This window comes from Mchenga conophoros, linkage group LG4 (genome assembly GCF_057382185.1).
Source record: "Mchenga conophoros isolate Kocher_MC1m ecotype Shallow Benthic linkage group LG4, M_conophoros_male_GT1.1, whole genome shotgun sequence".
In the NCBI taxonomy this organism is placed as follows: domain Eukaryota; kingdom Metazoa; phylum Chordata; class Actinopteri; order Cichliformes; family Cichlidae; genus Mchenga; species Mchenga conophoros.
This window is the reverse complement of record NC_140529.1, coordinates 28,290,579-28,302,315: the sequence shown is the minus strand read 5'-3', so window position 1 is coordinate 28,302,315 and position 11,737 is coordinate 28,290,579. Positions and strand designations below refer to the sequence as shown.

The window sequence follows — 11,737 nt, the reverse complement described above, 5'->3', positions numbered from 1 at the left end:
GTGATAAAAACCTCAATGAGAAAGTCGGTTGCGTGACATGCCGAGAATAATCAGCTAAAAAGTTCAATTCTACTTGTAATCAGCAGCTTGGGTACTCTGTGTTTTCCAGTGACAATGATGAATGAAATGGTGAAGGCAAAATCTGCATTCAGGTCACAGTCTACAATGTGTGAATGACTTCACAGTAAAATGTTACTGTGCCAGAGGCTACACAGTAACAGACAATTTTCCATTAGTCACAATATACAGACGTCATAATTTGTATTTGGACAGTCAACATTAACTAAAAAAATGGTTACTCCAACAGAACAGTAAGCATATAATGACAGAAGTCGAACCTGTTAAAAAGAAAACATTTTATTTTTTGTCGGTACAAGCACCACTAACATTTTTGTGCACACTTCGTGAGTGAATAACTCCCATCAGGACTCAACAGAAACTGGCTTCATCAGAGATCTGTGTATGTGATGAGGGAAACCATGACACAATAAATATACTGTGAGAAATATGATGATCTACACTTATCTTATGTAATGACAATTCATAAAGTCTACCACAATCAAAATGCTCAACATTCACACTGAACTGATCTGAGATGGAACAGCAATACAGCTCTTTTCCACCGATGCAGCGCTGGTGCTTAATCCAGAACCTGTTTGATAGAATTTCTGCCAAAAAGGACAAATGCATTCACAACGCCACAAAACTAATGGGCCCAAAATCAGAACAATCATTGGCAAAAAGAAGGGCAACCACAAAAATTTCACAGGTAATTTATAGATGCAGCCCACAGTGGTGCGTCACTGCGCCATAACTTTATGGACATGGAAAATACTTCAAAGTCTGCTACATAAATGTGAGCTCTTTCTAAAAAAACCCAAAAACTAAGGCAGAACTTGCACGGGTACCAGCACCGCATCTGTGGGAGAGAGGTAATAAAGTGGCTGATGTGCATTTGGATGTGGGCAAGTTGAAACACCAGTGTGTTTGGTGGCTTGTCTCACGTCTATTTGTATGAAGAGGTGGTTGGTGGAACTACAAGAGTAAAAAAACCAACCAACCAAACAAACAAACAAAAAACAGGACAAAACAAAACAAAAATTTAAACAAAACAGCAACATTTACTGGTGGTAAATCTGCCTCAGTATTTCTGTAAATTAAATTACTTGGTTCTGAATTTTGTCACTTTGATAGAAATTTGCTACAGGGTTCTATTGTACCGTCCAATGACCAACTAAAATTTTTTTTTAAAAAAGCACTGTTATAAAATTTAACAAAAACAAACAAAACGATTCAAAATGCCAAAAGTTCATAGGTTTTGCATAGGTTGATTTAAGACGTCTTTATTTTGCTCTGTGGTGCAGATTTGTTGTTGCAGCCAAATTCATTAATTTCTCAAGGCTACAAAACGCAGTCTAATCTCAAATTAGCACCACTGAAATGCAGCAGTCCAGTTTTGTTCTTTACCAGTATACATTATTTCTGTATGACAGAGAGTAGGTGGGAACTGCAAATGCCATTCCAAATGGCAAGTCTAGTGCCTTTATAAAGTAAAAACCACAAGCTGACGACAGCAGAAAACATGACATGCATGATCCCTTTTTAACTTTTCACTTCTGATAATTTAAACTTCTCTATATTCTTTGATACCACATCTGATCTGATGCAAAATCAAAGTGATCAAAGGTTAAACATGATTACAAAACTAATGTGGTGCGTTTTATGGACCTTTTTTTATTTTTCCAAGGCTCTTAGTGACTTCCTCTCATAGCTCATCCCGTGCTGTACTGTCCAAAGGAGACTGGAGCACATCTGAGTTCTGTGCCTCTGTGCTGATCTCAGCCTGCTCATGACTTTTTCCTGAGCGTGCTCTGTCCCAGTCTGTGCGGATTTTTTCATTGTCCCACACAGTGGAGGTCTCAGTGTCACTGACGTATCCTGGGTCACCCGTATAGTGAGTTGGATACACAAGGAGAGGCTCTGCGGAAAATGCCATCAGGTCCCTGGTTTCAAACTGTTCCATATAATCAGATCTGGAGAGTAGGAAAGGTCAAGAAAGAAAGATAAGACTCCTGAATAGAAACACAGTGCACTGAAAAACTCTTTAGAAATGTTGTTTCTAGTGTTTAGTGTTAGTTTTCTTAGTATTTTTTTATGTCTTAACACAGATTCAGTTTTAGTTCTCATCAGATGAGATCTGGTGTATTTTACTTCTATGACTGTTCCTTAAAATATCTCTAATGGGTGACTCAAGTCTCTGTGTCATAAATTGAATTCAGATTGTGCCCAGATGTACAAAATATAACTGTGTCAGGGTTCAAATCTAGGAGCCAGCACTGATAATGGAATAAGTTGAGAGACTTTTGACCGTTGAGGAAATACAAACTGAATACATTTTAAGATAAATCTGAAATGTTGAACTTTTGCACTCTTAAGACTACCTATAAACCTTTGAAATGCATGATATATTATGTGTGTGTGTGGTCTTGTGTTTGCTGGTGTTAACACTTACACAGGGTGTTTATTGTACATGAGAGGAAGAAACTCATCCACTGGCAAAATCCTCTTTAATGGTTCTGCTTTTAAAAGCTTCTGGGCACCCTGTAATGATATCATATATCCTAGTGTCCAATATGAATAGTCTGCCTCCACCAAGTTGTGTATATTTGGCACTGCTTTCTCCGGGTGAGCCACTTGCATTCTCTTTCGACCAATATAACTAAAAGAAGAAAAAAACAACAAAACACAGAAAGACAAGTTGATAAGAATTTGTAAACTCTGTGGGAATGACAAAAAATATTATGAAGGAAGTAAAAACATACATGAGATCCCAATCCAGACCTTCACGGTCCACCTCACTCATTAAGTTCATCAAGCGACGTTTGAAGAACACCTCAAAGCGCAGGTCATCTTCGATCACTAAAGATGTGTGGAGACTTCGTTCCACAATCTAAGGCCAGAGAAATCTTTAAGTCACACATCTGTCTGGTTTGGAAATATTCAAATTCTTGGCTTCAGGGGTTTACCTCTTTCCAGATGTTATAGTGGGAAAGAAAGCATCCCAGCTCTCCCTTTGTTAGTGGACGACCATGATAAGGGTCACTGTATCCAGGAAGCATATGGATACCCAAAGCATGAATTTCACTGACATTCATTGCTCTGAAATAGAGAGAAGTAGAAATGTGACAAAATGACAATAAAGATGGGCCAGTCAGTGGTAGTTACTAATTAGTATATAAGTGGAAAGCATCACTTACTTTCCATCCACGGCATTAACAACTTTACAAGCAATCTCCTGCTCATGCAGTGCCCTCAGCATACGTTCTCTGCGGTCAGTCCGCCTCTGCAAGTTTATCATGAACACCTACACAAAGGTAAACAGTGGAACCAATCAGTGTAATTATAGATTTCAACAGCAGGCAGAGAATTTCAGCGCAGAAACAGAAAGTCGGCCATTTTTGCAGATTCCATCTTCACATCACTTCTTACCTCATCAAAGCCCATTTTGTCAGGTTGTTTTCTAGGAACACTTATGTATTTGGATGGCATCACTGGGGCATTTCGCACTACACAGTCAGAGGGAAGATGGATGCAGAAATGGTGTAAATGATATTTAGAAACTCATGCTGAAAGTTACCATTAGATGAAGCAGAAGAGAGTAGAATTAAGACTTAAATAAGCCAGTGGTTAAGAGTGAGGGGGTTGCAAAAGTAAAGCTCTCAGCCACTCACCATTAACTTCTAACACAGTGTGTAAGAAACTGTCCACTTCATCTTGCAAAGTATTGTGGGAACGTAGTGGCACAGGGAAGTATCCATAGGTCTCCTTGTTACATACAAACATTTGAACCTCTGTAGCGAACACAGAATAGGAAAACTTAATCTGAAGCTACATTATTTATGATAAAAATAAGTAGACTTTAAGTTGGATAATATCAAATTACCTGCCATCTTAGCAGAGTAAGCAAACACAATAATGTCATCAAATGCCCAGCTGTATTCTGGGTGTGGTGGGTGAAAGGCTAGCTGCCTGGAGGCCTCTTTCCTGAGGTCTATTAGGAACGTGGAGTGTACCATAGGAACGGCAAAACAGCCCTTTCGTATCTGCTTCCTAAGAGGTATGTAGGCAGGTGTCCTCTTATAATAACCCTGGAGGATGAGAGTTGTTAGGCTGTTTATTACAGAGATTATTGAAACTTTCTGACATACACAAAGGGGTTTTCTCAGTGATCATGACAGTACCTGGGAAGTCATTCCACACCAAAAATTTGAGTAGGCTGCACGAGAGTCAAGCATCGGCGCGATGATAGTCTTGTTCTGTTTCATCAGCCCCCGGAGCACATTTGAATTGGTGAGGAGGTTGTCACAATCTGCCAGCTGCACAAGGAGCATAAGAAAAACAGCTAGTGTATGAATAACACACTGTACACAAAACTCTTGAGAAGAAACGCTGAACAGCTCCCAAAGGATAAATGGGGTAACTAAAACTGAGTGATCTCTGACCAGCAGTATATATACTACAATTCTGTTTTTTAGAGAGAAAGTTTAGATGTAAGATTAAAAGCACGAAATTATTGCAATTTTGGATAGACTTCACTTCAAAATTATACCCTGCTGAAACAAGACAATGTGGGCCAGGCTGGTGAATACAAATAGAAATGTGCATTTAAGATTTAAGTGTCCAGATGAACTAGACTGAAAGATGAACTTTAACCATAAGAAACAGAACATAACTGGGAAAAGTTTTAACAGTCTGTCTCCCTCTTAAATTAGTTGTGGTGGCATTTTGGTCCCAATTCTGTACTTTTTCTTTGGCTTTTATTACTGAATGTTAAAAATAGTGAGGCCCAGTGTTTATAATCAACATTTTGAGTGTAATTCTGCTTCCTTTTGTAACTGTAAAGAGTAGTTTTATTTACCTACCATAAAATAGTCTGCCCACATCTCACGAGCAGACTCCAGCGCTGCTTGCCGAAGCTTCATAACATGCTCATAACGAGGATCTGTCCAGTCTTTTGGACCTTCCTCATCTTCATAATTTCTACACAAAATATTTCAGTATTAATTAAACTCATTTCATGTGATGTCTGACTCAATTTCCTGTGAGCTATTTGAGCATTATACAATTCCATCTTTAAAATAACAAACCTGGGCTCCTCTTTTGGCCTCCACTCTACATAATGGTAGAGCTTCTGTACTTTTACAAGCCAGTCATGCAGAATGGCTGTGGTGTTGTCCTCATTATGATCAGTTGCTACCCTGTCAATGCAGAAAAAAATGTAAATTATCAGAATTAAGTGCATTCATCAAGAACCTAGGTAAAAGGAGGAAAACTGTAACAACGAGAAGAAATTTGTAACAGTGGTTGACTGTAGGCAGCGGTGCCAAACTGAGTTCTAGTTGAGGCATGAGTGAAAGACAAACCCAAGGTTCAAATAACAATAGCCCTGTGTTCACTTTTTGTAAATGCATTATGTACAAGCTGCGGGAAGTGACACAAGTGTAAAGGACACCAGCTTCAGAAAAACACACAGCAATAAAAACATCCCCCATAAAAAAACAAAACAAAAAACTTTAGGTCAGCATCGACAAGTTATGTATAAAGGAAATGTGAAAAAACGATAACAGTACGGAAACTACTTTACAGAAGTGAAACCTCTGTTTGCAACAGACAGAGAAGGAAATTGTTTAAAGTGACTTAGGCTATGCGTGAGGCAAATGAACCCAAGTTAGACTGCCTGCATGTTTGATCTAATTCTACACGAGGATGAAAAGCCTAGAAATGATACTCCAGAATAACCCAATACCCGCAGGATTCATTTCTTGGCCATGTAGGCCAACATGATTTGCTGTCCCCAGACACCTGCTCTACAGCCAGCTGTGCTTATATTCTGGCCCTGGGTTTACACTAGAACAGATTTCCATGGAAATTCCCCACTGCAGCTCCTTGCTAAAACACTTTTCAGTCACTCCAGCTGTCGGTCTTTCCCATTTCCCTTTTGTGCTCAGATAAAATAAGTGCTTATTAAAGAACACTGTTTAGACCTATGTCACTTTTTCATTGTAAACATACATTTAGGAGCGGTGTGCCACTTCCACATCAGCTATTATTTCTGTAGCGGTGTAGGAATGCTGGCATAAGACGCCAAAGATTTCAATTACAGCTGCAAAATGTGTGCAGTGTATAGTGTTTATAAGATCACACAGTTGTTTGGTTTTTCCAGATGTAATTTAATGTGTGTCAAACAACACTGTCCTTACCGCCAACATATTTACACAAGACTTTACAAACTACCAAACAAAAAAAGGAATTTAAGACACTCTTACTCCTGCACAAGGTGAAACTTGCTCATCAAGATAGCGAATGAAGACCACGCCTGTCCGAGCCCACCAGGTAGTCATTCAAACTGCTTGAGGATACAAGTGCAGGTGGGCTGTTCAAGCATGTTGATTAAGTATAGGGTGAAAATAGCTTTCCTTCACTTACTTGACTGACAGATGACTAAGGAGCTTGGGAAGTCATACTTTCTGGAGAGGGTGCAAAGATGTTAGGTCTAAAATGTGGTCTACATAAACATGTTTAATGAACCATCAAGAGAGAACTGAGTTTAAGCCTCCATAATCATTTATCACGGAGAGTCATTATCTAAGGTTGGCCTTTACCTAGGAGAAGCTTAATAATCAAACTGCACCATAACGTCTTTTCTTACTTAGCACTTCATTGTAATGTAATCAATAAATTGTCTAGAATGTCGTTATTAGGTGATTTATTTAACACATAATAATGTCAGAAAAACACTTCACAAACAGGGACTTGTCTTGCCAGATGCATATCTCTGTTTAACTTCCAGTCAGGAAGTGGAGAAGATGTAGGCTTTGGTACATGAAGACTGGAATAAGCTTAAAGATGAAGATATGTTATAAATTAAAAGAAAAACGTGAAACTTTGAACCCTGAGGTGATGGGATTTGATAGCTATAATGTCCTGGTTTGACCTCACTTGCCTTCTTTCTCCTGAGATGTAACATTTCGCGACGGAAGGTGCCTCTTACTAACAGACTACATGGGTCAGGTAATTTTCATGGTGCTAATCCAAACTCAGTTGCACATGGCAGACACTTGTTTTGCGTTTATTGTTAATGTATCAGGCATCGGTATGCTTGTGGAGCACTGTGTCAGAGCTTGTATCTTAGATCACACACAACACACAGCTCCCCTCGTGGTCAATGCGGTCGTTCACTCCCATCCACGTATACAGATCAATACGACGCACAACTGTCCTGATGAGCAGATGTGCTCACTTTTGTCCCCTACCCTGACTGCAAAATATTGCCTATTTCTTTTTATATCCTTGGTTTGTACTCATGCATTTGTTCGTTCTTGTATTATGCTTGAGTTTTTCACATTTTCTTTTGCTGTTTTTTCAAAGACGGAATGATCTCTGCGCAACACTTCGCTTATTTCCAAAGCCATTTTGTTACCCCCGACAATCTCTGCGGGTCCACCCCTTTTCTTTCCCTTTCCTGCTAATCGATCTAATCAATCAGAAAAGTATCCTTCGGTACTTCTTTTTCTGTAAGAAACCTGTGGCAAAAACAAGAATTACTTTCACTTTTTGCTGCCTAACAGTCTGCAACATCTAACATTACCCAGTAACAACTTACCACAGTGCCATACGGTCCTTCGGGTAGTTGAGGCGCTCAATAGTACCCAGGAAATACGGCAATGAGTGCTCGGAGTTTCTGCAAATGAGGGCAAGAAGAACCCGGGGTGCGAGGAGTGAAGATTCGGGGTTCCAGCGCTCCTCCGCAAAATATCCCCGGACAGGACTGCAGCAGGACAGGAGCAGGAGGAGCAGGGCGTCGTTGAGGCCAGCGAGCCTGGGCATCGCGATAGCAAATTATGGAATAGAATAATGATAATTTATAAGTGGACTGTGGCTCGTCGGGGGCTATAGAGAAATATCTCTTGACTTTCTGCCGTCATCACAGATAGGGAAAGTCTGTGCTACAGTCCCTGATGTAAAAGCAGTGCGAGGTTAATCTCAAAAGGGGTGGGATCTGTTTGGATGATAAAGGGGGTGGACTAATACAGGCCCTGCAGCACAGGAAACACCGAGGGCAAATGCCCAATTCGAATGAATGGATTTTTCTTTAAAAAAGGAAAAGAAGAAAAAGATATTTTTAAATACACAAGTTAACCTGTGTGTCTTTTAATCAAAATTATATTCTGTATACCCATTGCAATGTTGCAATGTTCACCACACCACAGTTGAATATACTGCTGAACAACTGAATGGAGTTTCTAGTGTCTGAACATGCACTGTTACACACATGAATCATGAGCAAAAAAAAAAAAAACACGAAGCAGAGCTTAAAGTTTAATAAAGGTACCTTGACACTACCCCACAGTCGTCACCCCCCCTCCCCCCCAAACACACACACACACACACACACACACACAGACGTGCGCACGCAAACAAACATTTCACTGATTGAGGAATGAACTGCGCTATTTTCCAGACTCTTCATTGAGCTCCTTGCATGTATTAGTCAGGCAGATCTACAGCTTGGCTCCTGAGCCTGGCCTCTCTACCTGGATAGTTAAAGAGGCAGCTGCTGGTTCATCAACAAGCCAGAACAGCTCGCCCTTAGTTGGGACAACTCGTGCTGCTGGAAACGGTGAAGCTTCTCCATCCTCCAACACTTCCTGCAAATAAAAAGAGAGAAATTAATGTGCTACAATAGCACAAACACAAAACTATAAAGCATGAGGTTATTACAGTTTAGCGTTTTCTAATTAGTTTTTTTTTTTCCATTTTGACTTTGTTTTTAAATTAAGTTTCAGTTAATTTTCAGATTTTTTCTATTTCTGTTCATTTTTTATTCTTTGAAAATATTTTAGTTTAGTTTTTATTAGTTTAAAGTTAACTTTTTAAATTATTATTTTATGGATTGTATATTGTTGGGTGTTTGTCAACAAAAACACACAACTGTTTGAAAACATCCAGAGTCTCAATAAACATGATAATCAGAGCCTCGTCAACAAGTTGTAATTACATTTTTACTAAACAAATACTAAAAACTTGCCTCTATATTTTTATTTAATTTGTTAGTTTTAAAGTTTGCAAAAGTTGTTTCAGATGTTTTGAAAAATCTAGTTTTCACATCTAGTTTTAGATTACTGTATAAAAATATAATAAATGAATAAATGCAATGATTTCTGCTCAAAGTCACATCTCTGGCTTATTTAGTCCCATCAGTGTTTCTTCTGGCCCCAGTCCTCCTTTCAACTATAAATATTGAGTCACATGGCCTAACCAAATTACCCTTGTTTCTTGGTGCGTCTCATTTTTGTCTCATCACTGTCAAAGTTTATTTATTGCGTTATGGAAATAGTAGGGTGTTAAGATTCAGAATTTGAGATGTGTATGTTCAGCAGACGCCCCTAAGTGTTACCTTCAAAACGGGTGCTTTGCTTCCTCCTGTTGATATAAAAGCCACACAACGTGCAGAGTTCACCGCTGGGAAAGTCATAGTTACACGCTGTGGCGGTGGTTTGGGAGAGTCGCTGATAGGAGCCACAATCTTCTTGGTTTCCTGAATATGGGGTGCACCCAAAGGCAATAACTAATCATTGCACCAAAAGTGACAATATGAGAACCAAAAGCGTATAATTTTAAACTAGCAAATATGAAGGCTCAGTTTCTCAGACATGGATTAAGCTAAAAAGCTTTTTTTTTCTCCACTGGAGCTGAACACGAAGCTTAATACATGTCTGGGAAACTGGATAATGTAACATGAGACAGATCTTTTTCAGACTTCTAACAAGGATAACTATGAAGACCATAAAATCCAAACTGTGCTGTCATAAAACCCAGTGATTATCCATGCATTGTCGAGAGAGTGACTGGAAAACTGCAGGGAGAAGACATTGTTTTCTTAGAGTAGCTAATTAGGAAACCACATCCAAAAGCAAACTCAGGCATTCTTCCACAAATGCTGTGCCAGAGTTCAGTCAAATGTGCTTGATATGCCTTTTATACAAAATAACGGAGAGATAATATTTAGAAGAACGCCCAAAATGCATTTTAAGAGCACGAAACATTGTTTTTAGGATCACGATGACATATTGTGTTACAAAATAAAACATGTTTTGAATTAACTATAAATGATTCCTTTCTTAAAAAAGCTGTAATTTTGTATCTGCACTCATTCTTTTTCATAATAATTCAACATAGATCTATTGTAGAAGACAATTGTTCATTAGAATAAGAGCCCTCACCTCCAGAAGAGGGTGGTCTGGGAAAAGAGAACAGGTGTGTCCATCAGGCCCCATTCCCAACAGCAATAGGTCAAACACAGGGAAGTCATCATCTGGGAAGACCTGTGTGTTTTAACAGCGAAAATAATGATGTAAACATTCTGCAGACACTAAAATCTAAAAGCCTGTGATCGCTGTGTACCTCTTTCAGTTTACGCGTGTAATCCTCAGCGCACTCGTTCACTGGCAGAGAACAGTCGATCGTCAAGATCCCACTTTCGGGGATGTTGATCTTGGAAAATAACTGACTCTGCAACAAGATGAAAAGGTCTGCAGTTCATCCAACTGTAACAGAGCAACATACATTTATGTTAACACAAACACCAATTCAAAGAAACCTTGTACAGCCCGTAGGTGCTCTCTGGATCGTCAAAGGAAACCAGGCGCTCGTCGCAGAAACCGACCAACCACTTGCTGCAGTCCAGCTCTGACAGGGCAAGCAGCTCTTTGCTAAGCATGGACACAAGGCTTCCTCCAGAGAGTCCCAGAGTGAACCTGCCATGAGAGCCGATGGCCTTCTCAGCCCGTGAAGTCACCAGCTGGGCCAGGACTGGACCGAGCTCTGCTGATGAGGGGAAGACCAGGACTCTCCTTCCAGCCATGACTACACTCTGTGAGAAGGACTGACAAAGTAAGAAAGAAGAAAAGTGAACAACATATAAGGAAGTCAGTTACCAAACAGTTTTGCAAGCCATCATGCTATCTCTGTAAATGTGATTTACTCAGTCGTTTAATTTAATTTATTTTTAATTTTACACTGTTGTGAAGCTGTTATTTTTGCACTACTTTGAGCAAACTTAATTGGCTTGTCTTGTGATTAGACCACTCAAAAAAAGAAAAGAAAAAGAAAGCCATTAACGCAAGAGCAACAAAGCATCGCATCTTAAACCAACCAGCCTCGCAGGGCAACCTTTACCTCTACAAGTTCCCTCATAGTGACATTCATTTACCTTGTAGTTGGAATCTCTGAGGCAGATTATCGTGAGGATTTTCAGTTGGCAAATGGGCAAATGTAATTCACCACACTGCTTCCTGAAGCGAGTTTTCACCCACCAATCACATTCCGATTGATAACGTGCTGCATTCTGGTTAGCGTAGTCCTGAACAACAACCACGACGTCAAAGGCGTTAAAAAGTAAACGTAGGTTGCAATGAGCAAATCGCCCCGGAAGCTGTGGTAACTTTTACAAATCAACAATCATCCCTGATGTCAAAACAGGACTCTTTGTCAACATTAGCGCTAATTTTAAAGTTTTGTTTGTAATTGCGATGTTTCCTCCCAGCCGACAGATGGAAACACTGAACCCACTTCAGCCCCACTCGAGTTTTGGAGCGACACTCACGCGCACCTCGAAGGCATGCACATGCAGCTTTTCTCCTGCATTACATTTCAACAACATTTTTGCTGTGGCCAT

The 11,737-nt window shown here is 39.7% G+C and overlaps 2 protein-coding genes across 2 annotated transcripts; both read right to left on the bottom strand.

Moving 5' to 3' along the window:
* Positions 1–1,751: 1,751 nt before the first annotated feature.
* colgalt1a (collagen beta(1-O)galactosyltransferase 1a) lies at positions 1,752–8,063 on the bottom strand. The gene is made up of 12 exons (XM_085271506.1): positions 7,664–8,063; positions 5,148–5,258; positions 4,923–5,040; positions 4,242–4,376; positions 3,944–4,148; positions 3,732–3,851; positions 3,490–3,566; positions 3,258–3,364; positions 3,027–3,159; positions 2,823–2,950; positions 2,513–2,719; positions 1,752–2,033 (listed from the first exon to the last, which is right to left on the bottom strand). The coding sequence occupies exons 1-12, from the start codon at positions 7,885–7,887 to the stop codon at positions 1,766–1,768; spliced, it is 1,833 nt and encodes a 610-aa protein (XP_085127632.1). The 5' UTR covers positions 7,888–8,063; the 3' UTR covers positions 1,752–1,765.
* Positions 8,064–8,195: 132 nt separating this feature from the next.
* Positions 8,196–11,422, bottom strand: pgls (6-phosphogluconolactonase). The gene is made up of 6 exons (XM_085271511.1): positions 11,273–11,422; positions 10,661–10,945; positions 10,465–10,572; positions 10,284–10,385; positions 9,458–9,598; positions 8,196–8,708 (listed from the first exon to the last, which is right to left on the bottom strand). Exons 2-6 carry the CDS (start codon positions 10,922–10,924, stop codon positions 8,562–8,564), a joined length of 762 nt encoding a protein of 253 aa, XP_085127637.1. The 5' UTR covers positions 10,925–10,945; positions 11,273–11,422; the 3' UTR covers positions 8,196–8,561.
* Between the last annotated feature and the right edge of the window lie 315 nt (positions 11,423–11,737).

What these genes read in the sequence shown, in the direction of transcription:
- colgalt1a (XM_085271506.1), bottom strand. Translation starts at nt 7,887, where the DNA reads ATGCCCAGGCTCGCTGGCCTCAACGACGCCCTGCTCCTCCTGCTCCTG. An exon ending in AGGCCAAAAGAGGAGCCCAG is followed by an intron (nt 5,041 to 5,147) that starts GTTTGTTATTTT and finishes TATTTTGTGTAG; the next exon opens with AAATTATGAAGATGAGGAAG. An exon ending in TGTGGGCAGACTATTTTATG is followed by an intron (nt 4,377 to 4,922) that starts GTAGGTAAATAA and finishes CTCCTTGTGCAG; the next exon opens with CTGGCAGATTGTGACAACCT.
- pgls (XM_085271511.1), bottom strand. Translation starts at nt 10,924, where the DNA reads ATGGCTGGAAGGAGAGTCCTGGTCTTCCCCTCATCAGCAGAGCTCGGT. An exon ending in CAGACCACCCTCTTCTGGAG is followed by an intron (nt 9,599 to 10,283) that starts GTGAGGGCTCTT and finishes CCCCATATTCAG; the next exon opens with GAAACCAAGAAGATTGTGGC. An exon ending in GCAAAGCACCCGTTTTGAAG is followed by an intron (nt 8,709 to 9,457) that starts GTAACACTTAGG and finishes TTTTATTTGCAG; the next exon opens with GAAGTGTTGGAGGATGGAGA.